The sequence below is a fragment of the Sciurus carolinensis genome, chromosome 2, assembly GCF_902686445.1.
Source record: "Sciurus carolinensis chromosome 2, mSciCar1.2, whole genome shotgun sequence".
In the NCBI taxonomy this organism is placed as follows: Eukaryota; Metazoa; Chordata; class Mammalia; order Rodentia; family Sciuridae; genus Sciurus; species Sciurus carolinensis.
This window is the reverse complement of record NC_062214.1, coordinates 52,445,172-52,471,005: the sequence shown is the minus strand read 5'-3', so window position 1 is coordinate 52,471,005 and position 25,834 is coordinate 52,445,172. Positions and strand designations below refer to the sequence as shown.

The 25,834-nt window shown below is 38.4% G+C and overlaps 1 protein-coding gene across 3 annotated transcripts in view; it reads left to right on the top strand.

Moving 5' to 3' along the window:
• Positions 1–25,834, top strand: part of Adamtsl3 (ADAMTS like 3) — a 347,565-nt gene that overhangs the window by 40,072 nt on the left and 281,659 nt on the right. For all 3 annotated transcript variants that reach the window (XM_047534772.1, XM_047534782.1, XM_047534791.1), the window contains exon 3: positions 1,437–1,556. In XM_047534772.1, coding sequence (XP_047390728.1) covers positions 1,437–1,556 — 120 coding nt within the window. The remainder of the gene's footprint in view (positions 1–1,436; positions 1,557–25,834) is intronic.

Here is a 25,834-nt window from a genome sequence, read left to right as displayed (position 1 = left end):
CCTGGCTTCATTATGATTAGCAGGTCTCTTAACTCTGAAAGCCTGAGTTAGTTCATTTATAAAATAAGAATTTTGACCTGGATATCTTCTACAGTCTTTTTAGGCATCTAAAATTACGATTCTGTGAATTCTGAAGCCAGTAGAGACACATTAAGAATAGTGGTGCTAAATCTTTCATGCGAATGAAATTTAATAAGAAAACCTTGAAATTCTCAGTGGTATCTAGTGAAGTTAGATGTTCTCTGTTCCTTGACAAAACTACTGTGTGTTGGTTTCTCATTTTAAAATGCAGTATTCAAATACATGTTTTCTTGCTTCAACCAAAGTTTCAGCTGTGGTTTGAGAATGAGATCCATGGGGCAGCAGAAGTACTTCTACCCTAGAGAAGTACATTTGTTCCCCACTCATTCTGAGATCCATTTCCTTGGAGGAATACCTACCTCTTACTCTGTTTCTTTCTCATTCCTTCCCAAACAGGGGGATTGAGTTTCTCAGTTGTGGGGTTAGTCTCGGTCCCATGTGTTTCAATTCAACAGGACTGAGCAATGGGGAGTCCATCTCCTTTTTGGCTTTCTTCCTTGAATCAATCAAGGCAGAGATCCTGGTAAGCATTCTGTATCCTTAAACTTCCCTTGGATGGGATCTCCCAAGAAAGAGGTGGATGGCTTGATAGTAACAAGTCTATGATCATTGTGTCCAAGGCATATTCCCCAACCAGGGGTGTTCTTCTCCTTGACTTCCTTTAAACAGCAATCAATGGGGCTTGGTATAATAATTCAGATGCCAGGGTATGAGCTTTCCATGAACTAAATGAAGTCTTTCTGCAAAACTCATGTTTATTTAACCTCAGGTTTTTATATAAACATATAAAGTGTTAATAGGAAAAAAAAAAAAAACTCAGAGGAAATCTACCAAAACAAATAAAAGTGGTGGTTATCACAGTTTGAAGGTATTATGGGTGACTTTTGCTGTCTTTTGTGGTGGTCTGTATTTTCTTAAGTTGCTATAATGAGCATGTCTTTCTGTTAGTGTGGAAAAAAATTGCTTCCCAGGTTTACACACACATACACACACAAATAATAATAATAAAAGAAGAAAGGAAAGAAAATTCATTCTAAAAGCAATAGGTTTGCAACAACAAAACTTAAGCAGTTAATTCTCTCTGGCTGAATTGCTGAAATGTGGGGAGCTGCAGGAGGAGGGCAGTTGTCAGGGAATAGTACCATCCTGTCATTTGAAAAAGACCAATGTCTGACCTGGTCTAACACTGTCCCCAGCACAGGTACCTGATGTGCCTCACCGTGGTCTTTACCAAGACAGTGCATTTCCATTTTCTGAATGGAGAATTCCAGATTCTCTTGGAATGTCCTTTTTGTCTGTCCCTTAGGAGGTCTGTTCTGAAGCCTTATTTGTAACCAGGTGACCTTGCCTTTCAGACCACAGCCGAGAAGTCTCCTGGAGCCTACTTCCTTCCTGAGTTTGCACTCTCTCCTCAGGGAAGTTTTCTTGAAGATACAACAGGGGAGCAGTTCCTCACATACCGCTATGATGACCAGGTAAGAACATTGCCAAAGAATCCGCCTTTGCTTTTCTGTTTGGCCACGGGTGGGATACTGTCTCAAAATGCCTGCAAAATAATTGTTTTCCCCTGAATAATACTAGTACAATAGATCCTGAAACTCTTGAAGGGTCCCAAGACTTCCGGATGGCCCATGTTCGCATAGAGCATTTGCTTGAGAATCACTTTTTCTTATTTCTATAAACAATATATGATAGGTTCATTCATTTCAGCTATCACCAAATTTATTATTCCATGATGAAATTATTTTAAATTTCTGTTTTCTGATTAAGCATTGCTTCTTTTTCCTCTTAGCTTTTACTTTGTTTCTTTTGTCAGCACCAACATATTTTTTTTCACCCCCATTTTCCATAAAGGAACAAATGCGTGTGTATGCATGTATGTGTGTGTTTAAATCTCTTTATGAAGGTTAACCAGAGAAGAAGGCCATGTTTGACTGAGGTGCAGAAGTTGGGCACTAAGAACTAGGATTCCCTTCCATTCCAAATTCACACTGATTATCTTCATAGCATTTCATATTATGTATGTCTTTGAGACACACTCACAACTCACTGAAACAGAATGTTAACTTTGCCAAATGCAGGGGTTTCTAACTGAGAGCCTGAATTCATGGGACAGTGGAGCAGACTCTGATAGGATTTAAGCCCATGTGGGACCTTGGAGGATCTGGCAGATCTTGGCATGTACAGACATGAGTGGAAATGAGGAACTGGGCACAGTTATCTTGTCATGCACATGCTGGCTAGAGAAATTTAGTCTGCCCAACATGGGTAGATATTAAGATGGGACTGCAGGGAGAGGGACCTGGCTCTGGGGCTAGCTGGAGCTGTACAGGGGCTAGAGATTAGAAAGGGAGGAGGACTGAAGTCTTAAACAGCAGAGCAGGCTGATGCAGAGTGGAGACTCTTGCCCAGGACCATATCCCAGTTCAGAGGGGGACACTAATTCATCTTGATCTTTAAGGCCATTGATAACTGACTTACAGATTTAACTCTGCATATGGGTTTGGGGTAAGGGACCAGGGCTGTGACTTTACAGACCACTATGGGCAGGAAGTCACAGTGGGTTACTAGGGCACAGGTGAGGTGAGACCAGTTTTTTTTTTTTTTTCTTTTAAATTGAAAATTTCCACATTCACTCATTATTTCAAATTAATGGAAAAATGAGTACATAAACAATTATTTGGGGAGCTAGGGTTGGGTGGGGGATTATTCTGTATTTGTGTTATGGAGCCCAGGAATTGGGTCTGGTTGCTAATAAGCCCTAAGACATCATTAAGTCACTTTCTGCCTTTCTCTCTAGTGGGTTTTTAGAGGGTCTTTAATTTATGGCTTCTTTTAATCCACAAATCAATGATTCAACAGGTTTTCATATGAGCACTAATTGAGAAGGCAGTAAAGGATAAAAGAGGGTGTCTGGAAAATAACAAGCTATGTATTTTATAATTAAAGAGTGGTTAATGCCTTCTCCAGGCTCCACAGATACATTATGTTTAATGTAATAACAATATAAAAGCTAGAAAAAGAGGAAAACAAGCCCCTTTGGTCTTTTCAAAAAGTCTAAAGCAGATCTTAAAAGTGTGTGGCATGCTGTGGAAATTTCATCCTAGGACATGTTGCTACAGAAAGCCCTAGTGAATAGCATACAAAACCACTCTGTGTTGCCCCACGGTGTATTTCTTTTAAGGGAGAGGAATAAGGTCAAAGAAAACAAGCCAGTAACAGCACCCATGTTCCTCTGCTAATGGCAAAACACACACACACACACACACACACACACACACACACACACACACACACCAAAAAAACCAGATCCTTGTACTAAACTAAATCTATCTCCTGAATGAACTTCAGGATTTAATCAGCTAGAGACTGTTAGCCCACAGCCCAAGCCCTTGTCCTTTTCCCTCTTGACACCAAACATGCAGAAGGCACTATGATGTTAGGTGCTTCTCAGACACTGGCAAGAAGACAGAACTGATCAAACATTATCAAAGTTCAGGAAAACCACTCTCCTGTAGCATATGCCACAATGTTAAGATCAATTGCAAACAGACGCTCTGGAGATAGCCTGCTTTGGGTTCAAATCCCAGTTTCATTTTATTTGCTGTGTTACTTTGGACAACTTACTTTACTTCTCTGCACCACAAATTTTCTTATCTGTGAAGTGAGAATCTGGATGGTATTTACCTTATGTAGGTGCTTTGAGGATATAAAGGAGATAATTCACATAAATCTTCCTGCACAGTTTAAGCATTTGATTAAGCTATGATTATTTCTAATAATATTGTTTGAAAATGCTCAATTCAGGGAATCTCAGATATACTTATTCTGAAGGAAAGAAAGACAAATATTTTTCATTTACATCAGAGGACCCCCACATAGCATTTCAATTTTTTTTTTTTGACTGAGATTCAACCCAGGGCCTTCTTTATGCTAGTAGGTAAGCATTCTACTACTGAGTTACATTCCCAGTCCATTAAAATAATTTTTATTTTGCATATAGAAAATGCATACATATATAAAGTATACTATGTGATGAATTTTTAAATATTTTTACACCTGTGTAACTACTACGCAAAATTAAGAAACCAAACATTTCTAACACCTTAGATGGCTCTTGTGCCTCTTCCAATCAATATCTCCCCACCTAAGGAGGAATCACTTGTGTCACTGTTATAAACTGGTTTTGCCTGCTTTATACTTTTAATTTTATATAAATGGAATCACACAGCACATACTCGTTTGTGTCTGGCTTCTTTCACACGTCATTATGTCTGAGAGATTCAACCAAAGTTGTTGGATCCAACATAATATAGGGTTTAATGTCTAGCAGTCAGTTGTACTCTTTGGAACAAATTGTCTCACATTGGAACAAATTGCAGCATACTGGGTGGCATGCAGCAATGCTCCTGCACAGAAATTCCCAGATCGTCCTAAAAGGTTTGCAGGGCAGTGCCTCCAAAGATTCCATACCTGGGGGAGTAGTGTGTGCAGTATTCCAGTGTAGCCTTTACTATAACCCAGCCAGCATTTCACAAGCGGAAATGGGTGCAGGGTTTGTGGGAGTTGCCATCAGGGCAGTATTTGTGCAGTCAGGTAGCTTGGATCTCTACCTGTGGAGTCTGCATATATATGCCAGAGGTGCTGTCTGCTATCACAGTGGCCTGAGGCCAGAGTGACAAAGTGCTTATGCAATTGAGGCCTCAGCCTGATTTTGAAAGTTTTGGGGGCAGACATGAGTTCATGAGGCTCTTCCTCCCTATAAAATACTCATTTGATAAAATGGGAAGCAGGTGGAAGGTGTGGAGATATTGGCTTTCTTGGATAACCCTCATTGGACTTTTAAAAGTATTTTATCCTGGGCACATTTTCATGAAAACCTTCAGGTCAGTCTTCAAATGTCTCCTGGATTAGGTGTCTGGAAAACTAATAACCCTGAGGCCAGTAAAGCACAGCTGTGATGTAGGCTGCGTTTAATGAGAGGCATAAAAGCCACACCGTGATTATTCAGAGAGACTAAGCAACTTCCAGTGAAGAGAGCAGCCTGAGGCCAATGGAGAGCAGTGCAAATAGGACTCGTCAGGCAGCCCCAGTTGTCTTCCTTCACTAATGAACTTGTAATTTAATCAAGTTACTTGACATCTTTGGACCTCAGATTCTTTAGCTGTTTTAAAAGACAAGGTGACTGTATTTCATGATCTGCCCTCCTTCCAGTCTAACATAGTCTATCTTTTGAAACTACAAATAGAATATTCCACATGGCAGAGTGTTAATTGGATCATTCTGATTGTGGTGACAGTCTTGCCAGTGATGCAGTAAACTATTACTTAGAGAATTATAGAATTTTGCAGCTGGTGGAGACTTTGGCTCAAATACCCCATTTTACAAGTCAAGAAAACAGAGACTCTGATTGTGCAAATGACTTGCTCAAGGACATCCAGATGGTTATTTGAAAAACTAAAACCATTACTCTCCAAACCTGAGGCTCCCCCACTCTAAAATATACCCAGGTGCTTCCCTCAGAAGAATTGCCTTGAAAATTACATCCTCTTCTAAAAATCTTGATTCTACTGTTATGGTCAATAGAGTGCTGGGAACCTTAGCAGACCACAGAGAATGACGTAATATTAATGGATTGCTTTACGAGCATACTGTCAGTTTCTTCAGGAATTTAGAATTAGCTATGATAATTGCATTTTATAAGCATTTTATTCCTCTCGAGTTTTTAATAGAAATCACAATTTTTTTCAGAGTCTAGATGAAACATGTTAGTGGAAATTAAAATGGTACTGACTTCCCACTGGGTAGCACATCCTTAGAAAGAAAGCATTCTGGAACTTGGTGGCATCGGACATACAAGGTAGTTAGGAAGGATTACTAAGAGGATTGTGGTTGGAAGAGTTATTAGCCAGCCAGACCCTGGGACAGCATTTTTTTGGTTATTCCAGCTAATGGTTTGGAGTTTTGTCCCTCTGTGGACCCATTCACCAGTAGTCAGCAGAACCTTGATTGGTTCTAGGGAGCAGTCTCAAAGTCCACACTTTGTTCTTTCTCTCTTCACTAAGGCAGTATTTTGAGAGTGGCTCTGTCATTCTCTGCCTGGTCTCTTTCTGGGAAAAGAGAATGATGAGATCTTTTTCCATCTTTACCTTACTCTAACCCCCTGAAGATTGAAACGTGGAGCTTCATTGTGGACTCTGATTTACAAGTCTGTGACAGCCTTTGTGTTTCTCAGTAAGAAATCATTTATTTTTTCAAAAGGTTAGGAAACTTTTTGCACAAATGTTTTTTTTATAGCATCTGTTAGGTGTAGGGAAGTGTGCAAGGTAGCATCATCCAGGTTCAGTGGATTTGTTGGAAGAGGCCCCCTTCTCAGAGGCAACCACAGAGTGAAAAAGGAGGTGAAGCACAGCAGTAGGTGACTTAGAAGTTGGTACCTATGTGTGTTTTTCTGACATCCATGCATTGTCTTTATGTATGTATATGTTGGTGTAACGCTGAGCTTGCCACTTTTAGGCTACATGGCACCAGAAGGCAGGAAAAAAGATCAATTCTATGGATTCCAAGCACACAGGACAAATCTGGGTGTTCAGTAAATGGTGGGTTCTGGTTTTCCTAAAATTCACCAAGAATAAATCCCGCTAAAGTAATCTTGGAGCCATTTGTAAAATGACCACTTTTAACTCAAAAAACTTAACACCAAGATTACAAATAACCCAATCGACAAATGGTCTAAGGAAATGAACAGACACTTCACAGAAGAAGATCTACAAGCAGTCAACAAACATATGGAAAAATGTTCAACATCTCTAGTAATAAGAGAAATGTAAATCAAAACCACCCTAAGATTCCATCTCACCCCAATTAGAATGGCGATTATCAAGAATACAAGCAACAACAGGTGTTGGCGAGGATGTGGGGAAAAAGGTACACTCATACATTGCTGGTGGGGTTGCAAATTAGTGCAGCCACTCTGGAAAGCAATATGGAGATTCCTTAGAAAACTTGGAATGGAACCACCATTTGACCCAGCTATCCCACTCCTTGGCCTATACCCAAAGGACTTAAAATCAGCATACTACAGAGATACAGCCACATCAATGTTCATTGCTGCTCAATTCACCATAGCCAGATTGTGGAACCAACCTAGATGCCCTTCAGTTGATGAATGGATAAAGAAACTGTGGCATATATATACAATGGAATATTACTCAGCCATAAAGAATGATAAAATTATGGCATTTGCAGGCAAATGGATGCAATTGGAGAATATCATGCTAAGTGAGATAAGCCAATCTCAAAAAACCAAAGGAAGAATGATCTCGCTGATAAGTGGATGATGACACATAATGGGAGGTGGGAGGGGTTAGTGTTAGGGTTAGAGTTAGGGCTAGGGAGGGGGGCAAGAATGAAGGAAGGAAGGACTGTATAGAGGGAAAAGAGGGGTAGGAGGGGTGGGGGGAAGGGAAAAAATAACAGAATGAATCAAACAACATTACCATATGTAAATTTATGATTACACAAATGGAATGCCTTTACGCCATGTACAAACAGAGAAACAACATGTATCCCATTTGTTTACAATAAAAAAAAAGAAAAGAAAAGCAAGCCAGATATAAAGAGTAGCTGGTATAACTATTTATATTCAATAAATATTTTTTGAATGAAAAAAAAAATGACCACTTTTATTTCATGCTAGGGAGGTCCCTTTTGATCTTTCTATTCCCCATCATCCTTTCTCCCCTGTAACCTTCTCTTTCTTCCATAGACTGCAGGGAAGGAGCTTCTGATTAATTTAGCATTTGTGTTATCTCTTCCTGAACACATGCTTGAACACAGTCAAGATGTTTGTCTACATTTCAAATGCTTTCAGCCATACTGTGATCTACCCTTGATTTTAGTGCCCAGTTGATTTTCAAGTTCTTAATATTCAATGCTACTTTATTCTTTTTTTTACCCCTTAAATCTAACTTCTAGTATCTCTTCCAATCTTTCCTTCCTGACCTCAAACAGGCATCTTAATTTTTAACAATTTTAATTACTTTCTTGAAGTCACATCTAGATTCTGAGGCAAATAATTCTGTATTTGTAAAAATCTGTGTAAAATCCTTAAGCATGATGACCTCATAGATGAAGTCTTAGTTGACTTCTTTTCCATCCTTGGATGTCATTGACTGCCTGTCTATATGATGTCTTATAGATGGAATCACAGCATGTCAGAGTTAAAAGGAATATGGGGATTTAGGGTTTTCAGGTGAGGTCTCTGAGAGGAGCAGTGCCTTGTGCTAGTCCCAGAGCCAGGCAGCAGCAAGGCCAAGTGCCTGTTCTTTGCCCTGAAGTTCAGTTAAGACATTTTACATTTAATCTGTGGGCAGGGAAAGTATGAGAGAAATGTTTGAATGAATTTTTTAAAACTAGTAATAACAATAATATATTAATAATGAAGTCTTTGTGTAGACCTATTCCTGAACTTCTTTTAAGTGTCTTTTTCTCTTATGCTATTATGCCAGGCCTAATTTTCCTTTTCCTTATTTAACTATTGATTTATGCATTCTTTCTATGGAGAAGAAATCTGTTTGTTGTGAGTACATCTTTCTCAAAGTAACTTCTTCTGAACTTTTCATGAATATCTTGGCCAGGACCTTCCTTGTGGTTAAACTGCTGGCAGACCTTAGAAATATCACTTGAGCTTTCCAAGTTATTTATGTAATCGGTTTTTAGCTTGGAAAGTGTATACCAACTTCTGAAATTTCTGGTAAAGGAAGATGTGCCTAGCCCTTGGGTCTATAAGGCTCTGTCATCTTCACTGATAAGAATGAGCCACTTACACGTTCTCTACGTAGGAGAGTCTCCGTATTGCTCCTGGCCTGTGTGTGTCATGTTTTGAAGCAGCAAGCCATTTGAGTTTGAATAGTTCATTCCTTTGTTAGTGAGTAATCTTGGTCAAATGTAGTTACGGTCCTTAAATATTCCAGAGATTTAGCAATCTAACGAAAAAGCAAGCCCATGGTCTGTTAAGAGAAGAGGAGAACACATTAAGTAGAATGACATGTACTCCATGCTCAGGCACACAGCAAACACACTCCTGCAGCACATGCATCAGTGCGATCTGTTCTGACTGACTTTGGTGCCTGTGGGCTCTGAATTTTATTATCATTATTTTCACAAATCAGTTATTTCTCAAGAATAAAAGAATTAGTCTGTTAGTAGAAGTTCCATCTCTTGACCTATGTAGACACTGTCCTCTTTTAATACAGTCTTCTTTGACTCGTTTTGGGGATACTGTGTGATTTTTTTTTAAAATCACTTTTACCATATGGTTAAATGGTGGATATAGACTGGTAAAGTTCAAGATAATCCCAAATTCAGCTTCCCCTAAAAGTTCCTTACTCCATTCAGAAATGCTGAGAGACAGGTCCTGTCTAGACTGAGTCTCTGCTGTCTGTCCTTAGATCATCTCTACTCTCTGAGATCAGGTCAGTCTCTAGTTACAATTCTCAAATTTTCAAACGCTTTGAGACTAGGTTATTTTTAGCACTTCACCTTCATCCTTCATAATCCCTAGATAAAGGAAAGCAAGTGGGCTCCCTTCTCTTCTGTCTTCCCTCTTTCCCATTCTCCATGCCTTGCTTTACTTCCTCTTGGTTCCTCTTTTGACATTGACCTCCACAATATTTTCTTTTGCTCTCTCATGGTCAAGAAAGCCCTGTAACCCAACTTCTCACTTTCTGCTTCAGTTAAAAACTGGCCTTGACCAGGCTCATTGCCTATGGGGGCTGTTCATGCTGCACACACCAGGCAACATGCCACTAAGATGAGAGACACCTCTTCTGAGTCCTTTCTACTACTTCTGACAAGTCCCCTTCTCTCCTCCGTGCTCCTCCTTGGAGGCTCATGCTGTCTAGATAGATGATTGAACTAAACATTAGCCAAAGTTTTTAAGACCCAGTCATCACTTTGCCTCTTCCTCCAAAGTCCTGCCATGATTCTGAGAATGTTCAGGGATTGTAGACAACCCAAACTTCAGTCTGTCCCTTCTGTCCCTATCATTTATGGATCTCTCTGGCTCCAGTGATCTTCCCCCACCTTCTATTTCAGCCACCCATTCCAAGTGTCCAATCTCAGTCTTGTCAGTCTTGAAACTGCTCTGCCTTACAAATATTATAACCCTGCAGCCTCTCTCAGCCCCAGTTCACTCTTTCCCATTCTCCCACACTTGCTCCTACAGCATGCCTTGTTTCTTATGTCAAGTAGATGTCTTGTTCTCTTATTCCTCAATTTCATTCAGGTGACCAGGTTTTTTCCCACCTTACTAGGTCCCCTGCCATGTGGATTCTCTTGTCAGTGTTGTCTTTTTCCTTATGTGTACTTTTCCTGGGGTGTTATCCCTGGACCTCTATGACTCAGTGACTTTCCCTGTCCTGTACTTGAATGACCTCTGAGCCTTGCTGAAGAAAGTCACCCATTTATGCAATACAACCTCATGTAGTTGGGGAGGCCTCAATATTACTTTGATTACCTCTAGTTCTTGTTTTGACTACTCTTATCACTTCACAGCTTCTCTACTCCTGAATGCATGTCTCTTCTTAAAGAATGCCTATGATAGATTCTGCAGTAGTTCATCCTTCTTAGGTATAACAAAAGAAATAGGTTTTATTTGTGTCTTCTTCCTTGCAAAAAGGGCAGGGCTTTGCATGGGAGACTGGATTTGCCAAGAGTAATGGCAGCTGGAGGACCAGGTGGAAGCATCTTCTTTCTTTTTCTTGCACAGGCATAAAGCAAAAGTTGGCAGAGCTACAAAACAAAGGTGAGTGGATTTTCTGGCTAGGTAAGAGAGGGCTATGTTAGGCAAGGAAAGACTTCCCTGATTCTCTCCAAGCTGAACTTGGAAGAGCTAGATGGAGAAGCAATAATGGAATTTATTCCCTGTCACGAGGGATTTGAGGCATTATGTTTTGATTGGCTTATTTGGAATTTGGAAACATTTCCTTTTGCTTGGCCAGTTCTGGCCTGCATCGCAGAAGTGCAGCCATGGTTTGCAAAGAGGTTCCTGGCTGTCTAAGGCACCATAGGCTCAGGTCATTCAGTGAATGCTTTTGTCTCTCATACTTAGGGATTTGTGTTTCCTTGAGTCTGGACTTTGAGGGGCTGAGAGGCTTGAGGACTCTTTGGCATGGTGGGAAAATGGCTCTGCCATTTTGATGGTCAGTCGGAGAAGTGTATTGAAAGCATCTATTGTGTTATTCTCTATGTTTAATTGCTTCTTGAATATCCTTAATCTGAGGCTTGTGTAAACTGCTCTAGGGTGGCCAACCTTTCTAGTTTTCCTGGCACCAATACAGTGCCACTTTCTACCTTATCTTCCAGCCTGGGTTTACTGTCCACTCTTGGGCTAGGGTTCTCTAGTGAGATCAGTAGCCCTGAAGTCCTTGCCCTGCTAGCTGTTTCGTTGCTGAGGCATCCCAAGGACAAGTGGGGCACAGGTGTGTAACTGTTCAGGGATGCCCCACTTGGGGCACTTCTTCTGCATTGCTAAACTGCACATTTCTAGGCCAGTTGTTATTAGCGAATCTGTGCACTTCCTTCCCTTCAAATCACTCTTCCTCAACTGCCACCTTTGCATGAAGTGCTTGGAACATCTCCCTCTGATTTTTAGACCCTCTTACCCTCCCTGTTATCACTGTCTAGCCCTTATTTATACTTCAGCTCCATTGTTACTTCCTCAGTCCTCTTCCCTGATACCATCTTCACCTTCACTTTCTACGCTGTCTGACCTTCCTCTCTTCCTTTTTCCCTCCCTCCCTTGCACTCTCTCCCCCTTCCTTCCTCCTGCCTATCCTTTCTTCCTATCTCATCCTGGGATCTTTCTTTCTGACAGCATTTTCTTCCTCCTAGCTTGCCTTAACCCTCATTGGTGGTGGGTGGAGGGAACTGAGAGGAGAAGGTGGGTGTGGTGACACAGTGCTCACAGTGCAGTTTGCATTCTTGTTTGGGTGACTTATCTATCCCAACAGCAAACCCAGTGGGGATGCTGCATCATAAACAGTTTCAAGAAAACATAATCCAGGATTTGAGAGTTGGATCACTTTCTGTTGAGCCTCATGTCCCCAGGGTTAGCAGTGACAGTCCAGGACTGTGACTGATGGCCCTTAATATTGCCTCTTCCAAGAAACAAGTTTCAGTTATGTTCATCATCCTGCACATGCACAAAAGTACAATTGTTTTGGACTGATTTACATTTCTAAAAATTAATAATGTATGGTCGTTCACATGAATATATTTGAATTTTGTGAAAATTAGCACACGTAACACACACCCTCTTTCCCAGAGCTGGATTTTAACTAATCAAGTAATCTCCATCAAGTCTTCCATTACCCGCTTTGAGGTCCTCACATTAATTCCCTCTCCTCTGCTCCCAGCACAGTGACTATTTCCTCCTTTGTATTCCACTGACCTCTGTGTCCCTTAGAGACAGGGCCTGTGTCTTCTCCTCACTGTGGCTTCAGTTCATTGAACATGTCTGTTTAAGGTCATACCCTTCGTCAAAAATCTTAAGTGGGTCCTTGTTTCCTCCTTTATAGTATGTTAACTCCCCAAGTGGCATTTAAGTCCCTACATAGCTTGACCTCTGGTTATATTTCTTGCCTCCCCTTGTTTTCCCTGTGTGCTCTGTGCTCTGACCATACTGCACATCATGTCTTGCCCTTTCTCATTTTGCTCTGTGCCCTGCCTTTGGCATGCAGCGCTAGTTCTTCATCAAATTTCAGCTTTTCCTGCAGTTCCCAGAGTCTCTCTCTTCCAGGAACTTTCAGGGAAGGTGTTTCTTTGTGCTGTTTAGAGGACAGTAGCTTATCCTTGCTTATGGCTCTCAGTCTTCATCTGGGCCTATAATACACGGATATCTTATCTCTACCACTAGACTCTACCACTCTAGAGCTGGCCACTGTGATTTTTTTGGTATACTTCTGTAGATGCAGAATGTCTAGAAGGTCTATTTTCAGAAGCCACAAGACTAGAAGAGATTCTAATTAAAATTTTATTTCTGAGTTTTAGAGTTCTTTTTAAGGAATAAATAAATTCTTAAAATGTTAATTATCCTTTGTCATAATAAAGAATCTATCCTTATTTTTTTCCTGTGTATGTGTATATATCTGTTTCTATTTTTTATTCCCTACCTACAAGTGTAAGGAAAGAATATTCTTTTTGCCACACACTGTTAGTCTAAAGGTTTGATGGAGAATCCGGTTGTTCTGTTTTTTAACACCGGTTGCTCAGCTTCCAATTCTCAGCTCTTCCCATGTGGCAGCCAACCAGCCAGGACAGTACTCAGGCCATTTGCATGAATGCTCTGAATCCCTTCCCTCTGGGATTTAATGCTAATGGGGTTTAATTCTACAGAGTTCAAAATAGTGGAGTGGATTTTTCTTTCTAATGACAAGATTTCTAACGCAAGATTCTGCTTTTCAATGAGGCTGATGAGGTATATTGACTTATACACTGTCTCAATGTGTATATATTGTATTAAATAGAACTGTGATGTATTAAAATGTACATTACCTGCAGCCATGCTCTGTTTAAAAGCCTAATTCTAAACACAGTATTCCTTGAAAGATTATGATACCTTAAACTGAGACCTTTTGTGTTTATCATCCATTCTTTTCTTTTAATTAAAGTATTATAGTTATATGTAGAAGTTCGGTTCATGTTGACAAAATTGAACATGCGTGGAATTTGATTAACTCCATTTCAGTCTATGTCCCCACCTCCCTCCTTTCCTTCTCTTCCTCCCTCCCCCTATTCTCCTTCCTCTACTGATCTTTCTTTCACTCATTTATTTATATTGGTACTTTCCACATACACATAAATATGAAGTTCTCTGAGGTATATTTATATACGTACATAACATGATTTTGTTAAATTGAGTTCTCAATTCCCTTCCTTTCCTGTCCCCCTTCCCTCCCTCTTCATCTCCTTCTACTCCACTGATCTTTCCTATGTCTTTATGATATCCTTCCCCATACCTTCTTTCCCTTTTTTCTTTCTAGCTTCTACATATGAAAGACAACATTTGACCCTTGGTTTTCTGAGTTTTTCTTATTTCATATAGCATGATGTTCTCTATTTCTATCCATTTACCAGCAAAGGCCATAATTTCATTCTTTTCTATGGCTGAGTACAACCTCATTGTGTATATATACCACATATTGCTCGTCATCAGTTCTGATAGCTGCATCAGGATTAAGGAGCAGCTGTTTATTGCAGCAACCCCTCAACTATTATTGACTGAGTCTTCATAGAATGCCAGACATTGTGCTGGGTGTTGGCTATAGTTCTATGCATTAGTACTGCACCCAAAGTAATTCTTTACAACTCCAATCTTGAAATTAGAGAAGACCTTTCCTTTTTTTAAATTTTTAAAAAATTTTTAATTTTTAGTTGTCAATGGATTATTTATTTATTTGTTTATTTATTTATTTATTTATTTATTTATTTATTTATTTATTTATTTATATGCAGTGCTGAGGATTGAACCCAGGGCCTCACACATGCCAGGCAAGTGCTCTACCACTGAGCCACAACTCCAGTCCCTGGCTTTTATTTTTTAGGTAAGACTAAGATTATAGCTATCCTTTATCAAGCAATCTTCATGTACAAGAATTGTATCAGATATTCCATGCACATTGTAATTACAGTTTATTCCTAAAAATAATTCTCTGTGTTTGCTTCAGCAGTAAATGTACACTAACAATATAAAATGGGTAGCATGGCCCTGGGACAAGGCTGATGTGAAATTTGTGAAGAATTAAAAGAAACAAAAAAATACTAGTTTTGAAAGGAGGGAAAACAGATGTAGGGAAAAATAAGTAATAGAAGCTAGCTTCTCTGTATATACTTGTCTTATGCATTTGACTTTGGGGTCATGTAAATATTTTACATATTTGTAAGACAAGATTAGATTTAAAAAGTGCACTTCCTAAAAATCAAAAATAAAAGAACAAACCCAAAATTCTAAATATGTTTCCACTTGATGTGTTAACCACATAGAGAACAATTCTTTCAAGTGACTTTAACATACATCAATTTGACTATAGATGAATACATCCAAAGAGCACAAGAAATCTAAATACAGTTATAAAATGTTTTACCATCATCTCATTGCTGGTGTAGCAATGGCATTGCTGTTCTGAGACTGCTGTGTGAGTAATGTGGGATAAAGATGAATAATACAAATATGATCATCTAATTTTAAAATGTGTTGTATTCTTGAGAACCTATGTTCTTGGTATAGGAGAAAGGAGATACAGATGTAGAAGAGAAGAAGTTAAGTAAAATATATTGTTTAAAATAGAATTTTAAGTGTCTATAAACAATCCTGAGCTGTTTTATCTTAAAATAAGACAAGGACATATTTTCTAGCTCCCTTTACTTTAGAGACCTAAAAATATGACCAAATGGCCAACTTAATAGCAGTGAGCACCTCTGGGGCTCAGATCATGGTCTGTAAATACCATTTTCTATTCAAAAGGTACCAGGATTCCATAGGAAATGGCTTCCAGGTTTGGGGGTGAAAATTATCCTGGACCTTCATGTAATTAACAGGTAGCAAAGAAGCTGTTAAAACTATTAGAGTCTCATCATAAATACTCAAATACTGTTGAAACTCTTATGAGCATAACTTTGGATAATTTGAGCATTAATAAAAATAAAAACTGCAAAGGATTTAAGCATAATATCTACATTAATAATGATATGAAAATGTATTAGTCAATGTTTGTGAGTGCTAGAGAATAAGTATTACATAAAAACAAATAAAAGGAATAAATGCAAATATTTATCATTGCCTTTTCAATATAAATTTTATATATATATGTACACACACACACACACACACACACACACCCCATTGGGTGACCAGTAGATAAGGAAAATTTGTCATTATAGAATATTCCAGTTAATAAATAAAATAGGGATGACAGTAGGAGAGTATCATCATTTTGCAGCTCTGAGGAATGGAAGGATCTGTGCATTGACTCTCAACAGCTGCTCAGATTGCAAGGAGACAACCAAATGCCATACATCTCTTGATGGAAGAGCACACTACTATCTATGAAGTATTCTTGTCTTCTTGTCTCCCAAATTCCCCAAAACTAAGGTGCTAGATCCAAATACTCATTTACAAGGTATACAGTATAGATAGAAACATATTAAACCAAGTCATGAATTTGCAATCAACAATTCACACAGTGGGAAACTTTATAGGCCAAACAATCCAATTTCTTCAACAAATAAATTTCAAAAGAAAAAGGAGACTGGATACAGAACCAAAAAAGATTAAATGAAACTTAAAAGATGAATTAACTAATTATAATGTGGGCCTTATTTAAATCTGGATTTAAACAAACACATTGAAAAACAGCTATAATAGCATTTATGACATTTATAAGAAAATTAGAGAACTAATACTTTATTGTCAGTTATTAATTTTTAAGGTGTGTAAACAGCATCGTGAATATGTTTCAAAGTATCTTTTGTAGATGCACATTAATGGATGAAATGATATGATATTTTTCATTTGCTTCAAAAAATGGGGCAGCATAGTAGATGGCACAAAATTGGCCTCTATTTTCTGATTTTGGGACTGGGTGATGTGTTCTTGGGGTTCATTATACCACTCTGTCTACCTTTATGTTCACTTGAAAGCTTACATAATAAAAGGTAACAGCTACAAAGCAATGGCACCACCAAGACCAGAAATAAAACCCAATATTCCTTTGAGTAGATAGTGTTTTCCCTATTATTGATAAGGAAGTTGCAACTTGAAGGAGATACTGACCTGTTCAGGACACATAGCCAGTCAACGATGAGGTCACTTTCAAACCTAGATCTGTCTCAAGAGTAAACATGTTCACGTTCTTACTCTATGACATCACATAATAAAAATATCAAATCCACAAACTTATTAATGAGCAGAAAAGCATTTTACAATTGATTTTTCTTCTGTAGCTGTGTCTTCAATGTTTGGCCCTGACTCCTTTGCCACAGAAGATGTGGTATAAAACAGTATTCAACTTAGTTGAAAATTATATGTACAGTAATTCAAAATTTAACTTATTAGTATTCCATGGGGCTTTGTAAAACATCCTATGATGTTTCACACATTCTGACAGCAGAACATGTTTGAAAAGCATTGATTTAGAGGTTTGTAACCCAGAATCTTTGCATTTTCAGCACATACAAAGGTTAGAATGTGTCAGTGAGAATTACAATCTGAATAGCCATGTTAAACACCAAAATATTTTTATGACAGAAGTATGCCCTGCTATTGGCAGTGAAAGTGTTACCACTAGCATATTTTGCAAGTTGAGTCTGTTTTGTGTTCTAACTTGAAGCAGCTTTATTTCCTGCCTTATTACAGGATACAACTCTTATAATATAAAATGTGTCCCCAATTCAACCCATTTTAAGACATGGATTTATAATGCCATGAATTTGGTACAAGTCTTCAACTCAAATGTTTTTAAGCATATTTTTTCTTAATTTTAAGCCTTGAACTATTCCACTCATAGTTTTTAGGTTAAAAAAATGCTTCATTAAACTTGCTAAATTTTATTATAAAATGTTAGAATAGGAAACCTAAAAAATGAATGCACAAACATTTCATTCTTTCCTAGGTTCATATGATGAGTATAGAAAATAATTTTTTTAATGCAGCTTAGCAATTTTTATGCTTTTATTTTTGGCTATATTTTGTTTAGAAGTAGCAAATGCACTTTTTAAGTTAGCAAAGTTGCCCCTACCTGGGATTGGGATAGTTTGGCAGAGTTATAGAAAGTTGCTCTCAAGTTCCTTTTTGTCTGTCAGGTGTAATCTTGTCATGGCTGTTCTCCACATCTCTCAGTTAGGCCTGACTCTTGCCACACAGCACAGGAAACCTTGTTTTAAACAACCTGGGTTCATCAGCAATGCTGTTAAATACCTGGAACGAACATCTTGTGGTGTTGGACCTCACAGTTTTCTCTGCACACAGGGAGAACTTGACAATTCAGACACAAAGTTCCCTCAGTAAAGGCTTTGGGTGAAAGAGGTCTTTGCCCCAGGGTCTCCTGCCTAGTTATAATCCAATTCTAGGCAGATTAACCTCTTTAAGGAAGCGCACACAGTGGGATATCACAGAACCTAAGAGAAGGAGACCTCTAAGGTTTAACAATCTTAAACCTTGCCTCCCTCCAAAATAGAGTTCCAGTAGCAACCTAAGAAATGTAGATCACTGGTTCACATATGTTTTTAGGAGGGTATTACCTTTATAAAGGTAGTTTAGTCTATGGAGACAGCACAGACTGAGATGAGCAAAGGCTAAAAAGAAAATCAAGATGCAGGAGGTATTGAGCACTCTGGATTTAGCAGAGAACTGAATTAGAACAAATCCCAAAAGTTCAGTTAGAGAGGGAAAGAACAGGGAAATAAAATGGGTGAGACTGTAGCTATCTGGAACAGATTCAGACATTCAATTTATGTATTCACAAAAAAAGAATGAGATCAGAGGGGAAGGAAGAAGAAATTAAATAATTGTTGTGAGACATCTTTGATTTATTAAAGGCTTTTTGTGAAAGAAATCTCTCTATCTATCTATTATAGGATGTATTACCTTCTGATTTCAAAAAATGAAAAAAAGTGGGAATAGCATCTTAGAATTTAGGAAGTCCAGAAACAGGAAAAATAAAATATATAAAAATTAACGTAAAACACATCTTCTGAGACCAAGTAATCCAAACAAACCTTATGAAAAATATTTAAAACAAAAGGCTGTAAGCCCTTGAAAAATTTTAAACATTCTCCTAAAGCAATTATTTCTTTAAATTTTTTTGTTCTTTTTAGTTATACATGACAGTAGAACGTATTTTGACATATTACACGTACATGGACTATAACTTCCCATTCTTGTGGAGTTACACATAATGTGGAGTTACACTGATTGTGTGTTTATGTATGAACATAGGAAAGTGATGTCCAATTTATTCTACTCTCTTTCCTATTCTCATCCCCACTTCCCTTCATTCCCCTTTGTCGATTCCAAAGTACTTCTATTCTTCTCTAACCCCACTCCCTAATTATGTTTTAGCATTTGCATATCAAAGAGAACATTTGGTCTTTGGTTTTTTTGGGATTGGCTTATTTCACATAGCCTGATAGTCTCTAGTTCCATCCATTTACTGGCAAATGCCATAATTTCATTCTTCTTTATGGCTGAGTAATATTCCATTGTATATATATATATCACATTTTCTTTATACATTCATCTGTTTAAGGGCACCTAGGTTGGTTCCATAGCTTAGCTATTGTGAATTGAGCTGCTATAAGCATTGATGTGTCCACATCAATATAATATGTTGACTTTAAGTCCTTTGGATATATGTCAAGGAGTTGGATAACTGAGTCAAATGGTGGTTACTTTCCAAGTTTTCTAAGGAATCTCCATACTGCTTTTCATAGTGGTTACACCAATTTGCAGTACCACCAGCAATGTACAAGTGTACCTTTTTCCCCACATCACACCAATATTTATTGTTAGTTGTATTCTTGATAATTGCTCTTCTGACTGGAGTGAGATGAAATCTCAGTGTACTTTTAATTTACATTTTCTTAACTGCTAGAGATGTTGAACTTTTTTTATATGTGTTGACCATATTTCTTCTGTGGAGTGTCTGTTCAGTTCCCTAGCCCATTTATTGATTGGGTTATTTGTTTTCTGGTGTTATGTTTTTTGACTTTTTTATGTATCCTGGAGATTAATGCTCTATCTGAGGTGCATGTGATAAAGATTTTCTTCCATTCTGAAGGCTTTCTCTTCACATTCTTGATTGTTTCCTTTGCTGTGAAGAATCTTTTTAGTTTGCTACCATCCCATTTATTGATTCCTGATTTTATTTCTTGCACTTTAGGAGTCTTATTGAGTAATTTTGTTCCTAAGCTGACATGATGGAGATTTGGGCCTACTTTTTTTTCTAGTAGGCATAGGGTCTCTGGTCTAATGCTTCCATCCTTAATCCATTTTGAACATTTATTAATAAAAGAGGAAATGATAATATAATTGCATACTACATAGAAAAGAACAAAAATAAGAATGTATGTCTCAGAAGTTAACATGTAATTATAATTTTTAATGAGAGGTAAAACTATAACCAAATACTTTCAATAATCATTTAAAATAAGTGATATTGTAACAATTGGTTGACTGGAGAAAGTTAATTTAAATTTTTACCATACGCTAGAATAAATTCCAGATGGATTGAAGAATTAAATAAAAATTAAACCATAAAATATGAAAAGTCCATAAAAGTAAATATTTCTCAAATTTCTGATGGGGAAGCTTAAAATGAATGGAAAATTGAATGTATTGACAGGTTTGCCTAGTTAGAACACTTAAAATGTGCACTTGTCGGAAAGCATTTAAATGAACGCTTAGGGTAAAATAACATGTAATGCAAATTGCTTTAAAATATTGTACAAAGACTTTTCAAATAGACAAAAAGAATTAATACAGTAGTTGAATAGGTAAAGGAAAATAATTCACTGTTCCGAAAGGAAATCAAGTGACTGATTAGCAATCATATGGAAAGAGTTAACCTCATTCATAGTCAATAAAATGTAAATGCAAACAATTACCAAATAGCATTTCCCCTCCTAGACTTACAGGAAAAAAAAGAAAAGAAAAGAAAAAGAGAAAGAAATAAAAAGTTTGAAAGCTCAATGTTAGTGATTCTAATAGGAGAGGGAAAGTTTATATTCATGCTGTTGAATACTAGTAAGTACAATAAGTTTGACAAATAATTTTGAATCATGGATTAAGAACCTTGAATATTTTTATTTTTGACTTAATTATCTTTCTGTGAATTCTCCAAGGGAATATAGTAGGTAAAAATGCTTTTTGTAAAATTACATTGATATCATTATTTATAACACTTAAAATCCAGAAACGGTTAAAATATAAAACCATAATAAAATGTCTACATGTATTATGAGATTTCCGAAATGGAATATTATAATCTTTAATTATGGTTACACTTTCAAAATAACATGGAAAAAGCTAACATGATATCCTTAAGTTAAAAGATCAGGTCACAAAATGACAGCAAGATTCTAATTTTATTCATATGAAGATAGAAAGAAAAGCCTCAGGAAATACCCCAAAATATTAACAGTGGTAATCTTTGTATTATGAAATTATGGGTGTTTGAAATTTTCTCTTAAATGTATTCTCTAGGTTCTCTACTTATGTATATAGATAATACTTAGATGATTGACACATGATACATGTTCTTTCCAAATAGTGATGAAGGGGCCTCCAGGGGAAGTGATTGACAATACTGGGGTACCTTGAAGGTTAGGGTCAATTTTGATAAATAGAAAGGATTTGGACCTGGATATCAAGGTTCAACCTTTTACTTAACAGCGCCCATTTTTGTTTATATCTGGTCCTGATTTCCTGTCCTGGCTTTCATCAAAGAACTTACTAGGAGGTGAAAGATCTTAAATTATTTCTGTTTTTTTTTCCTATGGAGACACTTTGCATTCCTGTGGAAACCATCTTCTTTCACCTTGTCAGAGCAGTTAAGTCTGCAGGGTTCAGGTTTTGGTTGTCACTCACCCACACACATCCATTCCCCTCCTTCTATATTTGGGTGAAATCATACTGTAAGGTGAATATCAGCACCCATGTATTAATACTAACATTAATCCAAGAAGAGTTGGTTTGAAATCATAATATGCTTGCTTTATTTGTTAAAGTTGCTGATGTTGAATCATTAATAGAATACTTTTGTGATTAGAAAAGATGGGAAAAAATTGGATAACAGTTGACCTGGGCAGAGACCCTCCTTGAAATATTTCTTTACAACACTACATAAGCCTGAGAACCTGCACCCTGGTTTGAGAAATCTGGCATTGATAACAAAACATCATCATTTGAAGTGATCAGTCAGGTTGAGCACTGTCAATCCAAACTCAAAGGGAGGTGGGGATATTGCTTGGCTATAAGGTGTCCCTGCTCAGGTAAGCTTCAGTATGCTTCGATTATTTTTTCAGGTTATTTCTTAAATGAAAACTCAGTGTTAAAAAATCCACTAGGGGTGCAGGGGTTATAGCTCAGTGGAGAGCACTTGCCTAGCATGTGTGAGGCACTGGGTTCAATTTTTAGCACCACATATTTACAAATAAAGATCCATTGACAATTTAAAAATATTTTAAAAATCCACTGGGAAAAAAAATTCTGAACCTCTATGGATCTCAATTTGAAAAAGTTTACCCAGGGCTATGATTTTTCCTTTGATTTCTGAGGGATGAAGTTGTCACAGAATAGGTAACCAAGTATAGTAGTAAACGGCCTGCAGTTCCTAAATTTTTTTTAAGAGATGGAAAACATCTACAAATGAAGTTAAAATTCTGATGCTTAAGAAAGACCAGGAACTGGATCACTCATGAGTACGACTGTCCAGAAAAGGAGTTGGTGGACAAGGCTAGCAGCATTTCAGATCAAACCAATGGGCTTTGCAAGCAGGAACCTAGGGCAGATCAAACCAATGGGCTTTGCAAGCAGGAACTCCAGAAATAAAGAATACAGGAATGGGTTTGAAATCAAGTTCAAAACCTGGGGTGGTGAACCAAGAAAGGCTTCAGCTGGAGGCTCCTCCATTAAATGGTGCCCAGGTCCCTCTGAGTGGCCAGGGGGAAAGAAGAGGGTAAAGGGAGGAAAATGCTGAGACAGAGACAAATGTCAAAGCAACTATAGCACAGTTTCAGAGCAAAGCAAAGTCAGCATCAAGGACTCAAAAATTTTAGTGGTTGGGAGCAGTTAGAATCACAACAACAAAAAACTTTGTTTTGCTTTTTTTTTTTTTATAGTAAGTTGTATAAATTCCTTGTGTTTTGGACATTAATCCCTTATCACATTTATGTTTTGAAAATACTTTCTCCCAGTCCCAGGGTTCTCTCTTCATGTTTTTTCTTTTACTGTGCAGGAACATATTCAGTTTGATATAGTCACACTTGTTTATTTTGCTTTTGTTGCCTGAGTTTTTGGTATTAAATTTCAAAAACCCTGGTAAAGGTTGTTGGTAAGAAGCTTTTCCTTCTATTTTCTTCTAAGAGTTTTATAGTGGTTTCAGGTCTTACATTTAATTAAATCAAATATACTTTGAATTGATTTAGTGTAGAGTTTAAGACAAGGATCCAATTACATTATCTTGTGTATGGATTTCCAGTTTTCCCAGCATCATGTATTGAAGAGACTATCCTATTTTTCATGCCCATGTTAAATATTAGTTGACTGTACAGATGCAGGTTTATTTCTGGAATCTCTATTCAGTTCCATTGGTCTATGAGTCTGTCTTTATGTCAGCACTAGACTGTTTTGATTACTATAGCTTTGTAATACAGTTTGAAATCAGAATGTGTGATGCCTCCAACTAACCCACTTATAAAATGGGCAAAGGAGATTTTAGGGGATTCAAGATGGCGGACTAGAGGGTGGCTGCATTTTATGTTGCTCCAGGACTCAGGATTCAAAAGAGGAGATAGTGAGAGACTTGGGACCAACTCAAAGCTGCCGGGTGAATCTCTCCCATTGGGGAGGCGTCCTGGATGGGGCGGTAGTCCCGGAACGCAGGGAACTTTGTGAAGTAGAGTTGCCCAACGAGACACCCCTCCCCCCACTGGAGCAGTGAACTCGGACAACTTGGAGCATTGTAGAGGAGGCCAGTCAGCACAGCGCTGGGACTCGGAGCAACCACTGGGGCTCCAGGCAGCTGCCCAGAGGAGGAGCTGCACGGAGAGCTATTTGGACTCAGAGCGACTGCTCCTGAACACCAGGGGGCTGCCCGGAGGATGAGGAGGAGCATGGCTGGTCGCTTGGACTCGGAGTGACTGCCCAGGGCTATGGGCGGTTGGCAGGAGGAGGAGGCGCACAGTGAGTTGCTTGGACTCCTAGCGACTGCACCGGAACACCTGGCGGCTGCCTGGAGGAAGAGGCGTGTGGCGGGTCGCTGGGTCTCGGAGCGACTGTACGGGGCTCCAGGTGGCTGCTCAGAGGAGGGGCCGCATAGCCAGGCGCTTAGGTGCAGAGCAGGGTCCCAGGACCTAGGAGGCTTCTTGGTGGAAGAGCCACACAGAGACAAGCTGAGGGGCGGAGTGAAGGTTCCAGGACTGCGGGCAGATTCTCTGAGGAGAGGCAGCCTAAGGAGACTCGTCTGTGAAGGGTGAGGCTCCCAGGCCCAGGAGGTAGGTTCGGGCCCCTGGGAACATTGCAGAGGAAGGCAGCCCAGCCCAGGCAGTAGTTGTGGATTGAGGGGAACCTCTAGGAGGGGAACTGACCAGCGAGACCTCCCCACTGGGTGAGTATTCCCCGCCGGGTGAGGTTTTCCCACAAGGACAGTAAAATCAGAGACACAGGCCTTGCCTCAGCCCGCAGCCTAGTTCCTCTTTGGATGACCATTGGTCAACAAGTGGAGGCACCTCTGCCCACTAGCAGGGAATATACCCCACCTGAAAGCCACCACCCCTAGAGAGGCAGCTTCCTTGTGGAGCACTGCATTATCAACTTCCTCCAAGACTTCAGGCTACTGAAGACTAAGAGGGGATATACTAGATATCTTCAGGGACATTATAAGTCATTAGAGGAAATCTGCAATATCTTAGCGGTCCACTGATACCTGAACAATATGAGAAAACAAGGGAAGAAAATGCCCCAAACAAATCTAAATGTTACATCAATAAAATCCAATGACAGCATGGCAGAAGAAATGACAGAAAGGGAGTTCAGAATGTACATAATTCAAATGATCAGAGAAGCAAGCGATGAGATGAAAGAGCAAATGCAGACATTGAATGATGAGATGAAAGAGCAAATGCAGACATTGAATGATAGCACCAATCGACAGTTAAAAGAGCAAATACAGGAAGCAAAAGATCATTTCAATAAAGAGTTATAGATATTGAAAAAAAACCAAACAGAAATCCTTGAAATGAAGGAAACAATAAACCAAATTAAGAACTCCATAGAAAGCATAACCAATAGGATAGAGCACCTGGAAGACAGAACCTCAGACATTGAAGACAGAATGTTTGACCTTGAGACGAAAGTTGACCAAACAGAGAAGATGGTAAGAAATCATGAACATAATCTCCAAGAACTATGGGATATCATGAAATGGCCAAATTTAAGAATTATTGGGATTGAGGAAGGCTTAGAGAAACAAGCCAAGGGAATGAACAATCTATTCAGTGAAATAATATCAGAAAATTTCCCAAATCTGAAGAATGAAATGGAAAATCAAGTTCAAGAGGCTTATAGGACTCCAAATACACAAAATTACAACAGACCCACACCAAGGCACATTATAATGAAAATACCGAACATACAAAATAAAGACAGAATTTTAAAGGCTGTGAGAGAAAAGAACCAAATTACATTCAGGGGGAAACCAATACGAATATCAGCAGATTTTTCTATCCAGACCCTGAAAGGTAGAAGGGCCTGGAACAACATTTTTCAAGCCCTGCAAGAAAATGGATGCCAACCAAGAATCTTATACCCAACAAAACTTACCTTCAAATTTGACGATGAAATAAAATCATTCCATGATAAACAAAAGCTAAAAGAATTTACAAAAAGAAAGCCAGCATTACAGAACATTCTCAGCAAAATATTCCATAAGGAAGAGATGAAAAACAAAGAAGCAAATCAGCAAAGGGAGGAATT